This window comes from Rhipicephalus microplus, chromosome 10 (assembly GCF_043290135.1).
Source record: "Rhipicephalus microplus isolate Deutch F79 chromosome 10, USDA_Rmic, whole genome shotgun sequence".
NCBI lineage: Eukaryota > Metazoa > Arthropoda > Arachnida > Ixodida > Ixodidae > Rhipicephalus > Rhipicephalus microplus.
Window position 1 is genome coordinate 20,343,816 of NC_134709.1, and position 7,662 is coordinate 20,351,477.

General features: G+C 48.5%; 1 protein-coding gene across 1 annotated transcript in view; it reads left to right on the forward strand.

Annotated features, from left to right (window-relative positions):
- LOC119181368 (uncharacterized) overlaps positions 1–3,895 on the forward strand; it is a 127,907-nt gene extending 124,012 nt beyond the window's left edge. The window contains exon 15 of the mRNA XM_037432589.2: positions 100–3,895. Within this exon, the coding sequence (XP_037288486.2) occupies positions 100–1,491 (1,392 nt within the window). The 3' untranslated portion in view covers positions 1,492–3,895. The remainder of the gene's footprint in view (positions 1–99) is intronic.
- Positions 3,896–7,662: the final 3,767 nt, after the last annotated feature.

Below are 7,662 nucleotides of genomic sequence, written 5' to 3' on the forward strand. Positions count from 1 at the left end.
GTGAACATATCCTATACTGGTACGCGAATCATCTAAGACATGAGAAGGGATCTTACACTGATCGCATTTTTTCCCCTTCCACTTTATATTTTGACGCAGATCGTACCAAGGGAAGCCCAAGAAGTTGAAGATAGCCTGCATTGTCCGGAACTTGACCTTCTTATCGGCGAAGGGTGCTCCAGCGATCCGAATGAACTCGACGCTGCTGAGACAAGCCCTGCGGCTGATAAGAGTTTTTCTGCCAACCAGCCGGTGGCTGGTTATTCTGTCCTGTCCACTATACTGGACGATACACCAGTGCCTGGCTCAAACTCAGCCTACTCGAAGCTTTCTAGCTTGCGCGAAGCGCCGGAAGGCATGCCAAAGCCTTCCCTACTGAATGACTACTCCAGGCTGTCTTCGATGTTCCTGAGCGCGCACGCGCCCTCAGCCACCGAGAAAAACGCCTATAGCAAATTCGCAGCCTTTCTCGAGAAACCAAGCACAGGCGACGATAAATTACCAGAGACGCTGAAGACACCGGATTGCTCCATGCCCATGGAAATGGGTAGTACGGATAAGGCATCGCCTTACGTCCAGGTTGGCGAGAATGGCGCCAAGGAGGTTGCTGAGGCCGAAATACCCATGCAGCCTTACGCCAAACTGGGGTGCACGTCTTCATTGCCGTCCGACACTGGCTCGTCTAGTCGGAAGCCCCCTCAGAAACCGGAAAACGGGGTTACTGGGTACACCCCGTTTCCGTCGTTGCTCTTTATGGGCAAGCTGTCTGAAGGCCAACCGAAGGCGTCGGCGAAACCGGAGCAGCCCGAGAATCCGTGCCTTAAAGACAGTGCAGCTGGGCAGAGTGATCTCAGCCAGCCTTACGCTCAAGCCAGCTTTAACGCGTCTCCGCGTGTTGTCGCGCTTTCGGAAGGTAGAGACTGCGTGGGTCCCTATACTATTCTGAACATGGGCGCGTCTCTAGGAGAAGCAGAAGACACTCTGCCGGGAGTTCACCGCGTGCCACCCTATGTGAAGGCGTCGCCAGAACCGTCGAGCGCTTCGCTCCGCTGCGAGTCGTCGCAAGCGAAGAACGACGAGCCCGCACCCGCCTACAGCAAGGTCGGCGCCCCAACGGCGCCGCTACCACAGGACTGTCCAGACTCTAGCACGAAGGAGGACTCGGCAACCTGCCATGGGTGTCCAGCGGTCGAAGCGCAACCGCCTGTTCCCGAGAGCCCTTGCGAGTTCACCGTGCTGGCGCCGCTTGCCCACGCTGAGCCTGAGCGCACCAGTGTGTTTGGGGATCGAGACGAACTTGGCGAAGTGTGGGGACCGTGCGTGGAAGAGGGCACCGACCTCTTTAGTGTCGAGTATTCGGTACCGGCCTCCAAAGAATCCGTAAGCGCAAAACCTACACTACGCGGCGGAGGTTACACCTCTTGGGAAGCCCTGGCAAAACAGAGAGACCGCGATGGGGACGCACGAGTGCACGCTGTAAAGAACGCCTGATTGGTGTTACGCCTCAGCTCAGGGGTCTCCAACGCGTGGCCCAGTCTGTAAATGGCCGTCTTCATCCCACATTTGTTTTTATTCTTTCAATAAGTTCATGAGCTGCGCAGACATGACCGATCTCATCCATCTTGATTTTCACGAGGCACGTCATTCGGTCACCGTGTGTTTAAACATAACCGTGGAACAAAACCCGTGTTTCTCAATCTGCATTCAAATTTCAGCTGTAGATCAGTAGCATACGTTTCTGAAAACCTGAAATGACCCATATGCTAGATATGGGAAAGGTGTTCCCTCACGATCCCGACCCATCGGAAGACTCAATTTCGCAATTGCGGCTCGCTAGGCGAGTTGAGTGCCAGACTCCCACTTTAGCTGAAAGGTTATGCCACTGATATACATGTACCGAGGAATGGTGCGGTTTGTACAGGAAAAGCCTTCCGGAGGCGAATTCCCTTATCAGCTGTACACGCAGGCTATTATGAGTGTGTTCGATTGTACCACTGCGACGAAATGCGCATTACAGCATGAGTCAAGTTCGTGCTAAGATTTCTCAGGGCAATGGTGATGCTTCGGCCACTCAGCCACACTGTAAAGCTACAATAAGGCTGTTTCGGTTTGGCGGAACACCCTCATCGTATGGTGTTAATTATAGACACGCAAAACACACTTAAGTGCACAAACTGTCTACAGTGCATCCTGGTTGTAAATGGCTTTTTGTGCTTCGGGAGAGATCCAAGAAAAGGCGGCAAAGTTTACTATAGGTGCATGTCCGGTGTGTTGTCCTATACCAGGGGAAAGTTATAGAGTTAAAGCCAGAGAAGGGTACAGATTGGGTATAGAGAATGGTGGTGGATACCTTTTTATTGCTTTGTTTGCTCCTGGAATGATTTCTTCGCAGTGTTCTCAAAGAAAGTGAGTGGCAGGAGTGCATTTATTTTGAAACATTTGAATGCACGGTCAACGTCTATGACATTTTATCGCCAAATCTTCAGCGCATGGCATTGCTTCAAACCTTCAGACCTTTTATATCTTTAAAAATTTTTTTAAAGCTTTGGTTCAGACCTTCCTCATAGACACACTTATAACGGGTACATTTTTTTATGGTTGTTTCAGCTCTACATGGTCAACTTGTGGGGCGGTACTCATGCTGATCATACACTTATACTAAACGAGGCTAATGATTACACTCAGGTGAAAAAATTTATGCAGGGATTTTTTTCTTATAACAAGTGAGCATGCACGTCACACATATCCGCAAACGCTAAAGAGTAATTCACATTTGCGGCTTGAATTGGTGGGTATACCAACTTGGTCGCAAGGCGACTCATCTCACATGGCCGCTTTCATAAAAAAGGGCCCAGTCACTCGCTGCTCAATTTTGTTAGTCGCGCGATTGCAGTCGCACACAAATCAACTAATCATATGCGCAGGACGAGGACATAAGCCTACATTACAAGGCACTGGCAGTGCGGGCAGAAAAGAAGTCTGCGTGGCAACGGGTATAGGCCGTCCCAGGTGGCCTGAATGTCGCCTTGAGTCTGTTTGCGGCTTGTTCGCCTGACGCCAAAGGCGCGCCCAGAATTCTTTAGGGGGGCGGGGGTAAATTGCAGTGCAGCGTTCTCATACCACTTGGTCGAATACGAAAGAACACAGGCTTCTCGATGAATGTTAGAATGGAAATGAAGCGACGACATTCCTTTCAAAGCCTCCACCTGCCTTTGGCCTCCTGCCTTTCGGGAGTGCGACACAGGGGATTATATGATGCTATTATCGTCAAAGTCCTTCTTCGCCGTATCTCTACACACTATAGAATGACAGAATAAATCCGCCTGACGCCATTCGCAGAAACATCCCCACCCCCTGAGCCCAACGTATGCACGCCTGAATCATTCTCAAGTCATAAGCGGGAAAACTATCTAAAAAAAAATCCCCGTTTTCTCCATTCCGTCCGCGTGTCTATTCCGCAGTGATGGGGATCGCGATTGCATGGCAGTTATTTCAAGCTACGAAGTGCCTGAAAAATAAGTACCTGCTCTGCCGCACAACTGTGCCAAGAAAAGAATAGCGTGACACAGAAGGGAAAGAAATACTCCGGCTTAATGTGTTTAGGTACTTACGCATACATTTACATTTAAAAAATTATTAAGCACTACTGCCACATCAAGTGTTAAATGACCATCTTGATGTTCCTTAAGGGCGATCTAGTCGTTTTACACGCGTCTTTCACAAGACCGAAAATCGAGCTCGCTGGTCAACGACATGAACCAAGAGCACAACAGTGTCTTCTTGGTATGACACCGTCCATTGATATTCCTAGGCAGAACACGCCGTAATATGAATGTTTTTTTTTTTTCGTGTGGACTGTAAATACAACAATAAAGTTTTTCTGACGTTTTGAGAATTCGATGTGGGGTAACTCAATGGTCTGTCTTTTTCTTCACTTTAGGGATTCAGTTTTTTTTTTGTTTTATCGCAACTGCATGCACATCAACGGCTTTTCTACACTCCCGATGTGTCTTTTTGTGTTTTGCTTCCTAGTATGTGTTGATGTGTGTTTAAAAATGCTAGAGAACGCGCAATGCACTTAATATTTCTCGAACCTTGAAATGTAGTCTTTGCTTGAGGTGTGCCACTTGTACCAATTAGGTTCACGAAACCAACGATGCATTGCTATTTTGATGGCCAGATACCTAAAAATGTCGATATTCGATCCTATCGCGATATTCGATCTCATAAAATACTGACGCTGCTGATACCTGAAGTTCGCACTGCAGCCCCGCCGCGGTGGTCTAGTGGCTAAGGTACTCGGCTGCTGACCCGCAGGTCGCGGGTTCGATTCCCGGCTGCGGCGGCTGCATTTCCGATGGAGGCGGGAATGTTGTAGGCCCGTGTGCTCAGATTTGGGCGCACGTTAAAAAACCCCAGGTGGTCGAAATTTACGGAGCCCTCCACTACGGCGTCTCTCATAATCATATAGTGGCTTTGGGACGTTAAACCCCACAAATCAATCAATCAATCAATCAAGTTCGCACTGCAGCTTAGTGAAAATCACAGCTGATGAATTGTAAGCATCCGTTACAGCAAAACCACATTTATTCTAGCAAACGTATGCCCACATATGGCGTTAAGTCCATGGCCGAAATTTCATTTATGACGGCGCCGGTGATGATTGTCGTTAGTGGCTACTTCAAGCGAAATTGGCCACTTTCCAAATTTACCTCAAGCTAAATTGGCTACCAAGTCGTGGCTGCACGCTTTCGTAGGTGGCGTGCCAATAGTGCGAGATATTGAGAGTCACGCGTGCAAGTACACACTGCGCACGTTGAATACAGATACAACGGCGTGCTACCGCGATGCGACAAAACGTGAACAGCGGAAAGCACAGCTTTCGACTCATTTGAACTGCGACGTGCTTTAACTTATACGCGAAAGCGGATCTGTGCTTTCAGCCAGCGTCACCGTGGCACTAAAATCTTGCTCTTCGGCGGACACTTTTGCGCGGCGCGTGTGTTCCCCGAGTGCCGGTTATGAGTTGCAAATGATAAATAAGCACACTCGGATGATGAGCGCAAGCCACAGGAGAATTATAGCACTGTGCGAGACCGTGCTGTGTAGTCTCGAGCTGACTATTCATGCTTACCTTTCTTACTCTTCTTCTTTTCTATCTCTTTCCGTTCTATTATTCTCCTTTTCCCCCACCCCAAGTGCAGGGTAGCCAACCGAGCCAAGCTTGGTTAACCTCCCTACCTTTCCTCTCTGTTTATGTCTCTCTCTCTCTCTCTCTAGCACTACGGTGACGCCGGCTGAAGGCACAAGTTTTGCCCACAGGGTTAAGGCATAGAGTAATAATAAAGGTTTTATGTTACTCTATGGTGAAGGTATGCCGCATTTCGACTGAGTCGAAAATCACGCTTTGTTGCAATGCCCGTGGGCTGTCGCGCCGCCAAGCGGAATTAGGGGGCATCCTCTCGAAAATGGTCAGCAGGCACACGCTCCCTTGTTGGGCTGGGCCTTTTCATAAATACGCCACCTGACGGTGAGCTTTCGTCAGTTTCGCTTCGCAAAGGAGCGTGGTATAGCTAGCGCCATCATGAGGGCATGGAAAGCAAGCCGTCAAATGCGTGGGTGCTGTGATGTTTGTGTTGGCAACTAGTTCTCCGTATCATCCGCTGCAATCGCACCTCTTTCGAGCTTGAACGAGCTCCTAGTAGTCTCCGATAAGCTTTCTGAGCTGCTTCCGCTCCACAGTGAGCAATATTTTGTACCATTTAACGGGTTGGACGAGCAGTTTGGCTTGTTATATTACTGGCAATGCATGGATCCGGCCTGCAAGAGACTCTCATCGGCGTGCCTTCCCGACGTGGTCTGTGTCCTGCAGGAACGCAAGAGGCGTCCGCAAAAAACGAGCATCAGCGTCGCTGGCACACACAGCCTGCTCGTCTGCTGCGATGCCCTCACAATGGCGGCAGACTGTAGTTAGCGTCCGCAGCGCTAGAAGCGCCCTTTTTCGAAAAGGGTCTATAGCCTTAGTGTTTACACGTTAGCAAGAAACGAACGCTAACAACTTTGCACGTTTTTCGCATCAGTGAAAAAACCGGACGATCTCAGACGATCAATCTGATTCGTTTTCTGCGAGACGTGAAGTTTTCGGGAAGCGAAAAATGTGACAAGTCGCGCTTTCGATTATAGCCCGCAGAGTACGCATATATATGAGCTTCGCGAGATTTTCTGTAGCCAAAAAGTTAGTTAAATCATATGGTCTGATTTTTGATGTTGTAACTCACTTTGTTCTACGTGCGTATAGCATGCGCCAGCGCTTTTGTAGTGCATGAATTGTTTTTGTGCTTGTTTTTGTGCGTTTGTTGATGGATGGCGGCACAGAGCAAGCAATTCGCTAGTGAACGGGTTTCAGCTACGCTGTTTCAAATGAAAATGTTCTCCGCGCCAAGATGAACGTGATGATTGACGCGGTGTTGGTCGTATGGAGGAAGGAATTCCATAATATTGCTTTCAGCACTCATGTTGAAAGAAAACATCGTGACGACGACAATTTTTTTTTTTTTTGCTGCACGTATAGAACGTTGTTAACACATGGAGAATGACATCGACGATGAACGATCAGCTGCTAATTCACCAGGAGCGAGTTTCACTTCACGTACTCTCGTGCGTTAATGTTGTTTTTTTTCATGCTCGTAATTCACTTTGCTTGTATTTAACGTATATTATCCTTCAGCGAAGTCAAAATAAAAACATGTTTTTTTTTTTGCGCCTTGCATGGAGCCCAATTACGGTGGATATCATGGAGCGCCACATGCTGCCAATACGCTCTATCTCGACAAGCGAAGCGAAGCGGTTAGAGCAATGAAACGTTCAGTTAATGACTACAATCCACACCTGTGTGCTAACTTCTCCTGAACTTCACCGCAACCTTCCAAACGATGCAGTTATTTAACATTTTTGCGATTTCGACGTTGCGAAAAGCATACGTATCTTTTTCGATACCCTTGTTTCGATCACGCTGATGGAACCTGCAACATCCGAGTGGAACTGCACACGGATAGAGTCTGAGCATGTCTATGACACGATCGCGAATAAATCGGAAGTGCTTTAATTTGCTAAATAAGCAACTCCATGTTGATTATAGCGTAAGTAATGACGACGGCGTCATATGTTCGCAACCATCGCCACGTTAAACATTCGGTCCCGTACGTGGAACAGCGATGGCGCACTACTCGCTAGCGGCCTACTACTGCGGCCAATCCGTCAGGCAGGCTCGGTTCCATTTACCTGGGAGATATGTTCAGTTGATACGTCAATTTCGTTTCGCGCAGTTTTCTGTAGCACGCACAAAACTATGTAAGGTATCGTTGATGCACGGTCGATCGGCTTACACCAACCCACTTCGCACTGCAGTAAAATACGAGGTAGCACACATTTAGCAGTTCCATGGTTTGGGAAAACACTTTGGTCCCATATACATTAATTTGACAATGAATAGGTCATCCGTTAAAAGCTGCACGGGGCACACATCCGTGCATCCTATCATTTCCTATGCGAGTTCACGGATATGCCCTCCTCTCGCAGCCATCTTCGACTGCATGGCGCGCCCGCTATAAGCCCGTGGGCGTTACGAATATTACGTACCTGACGAAGGTGCTTTCACAGTCC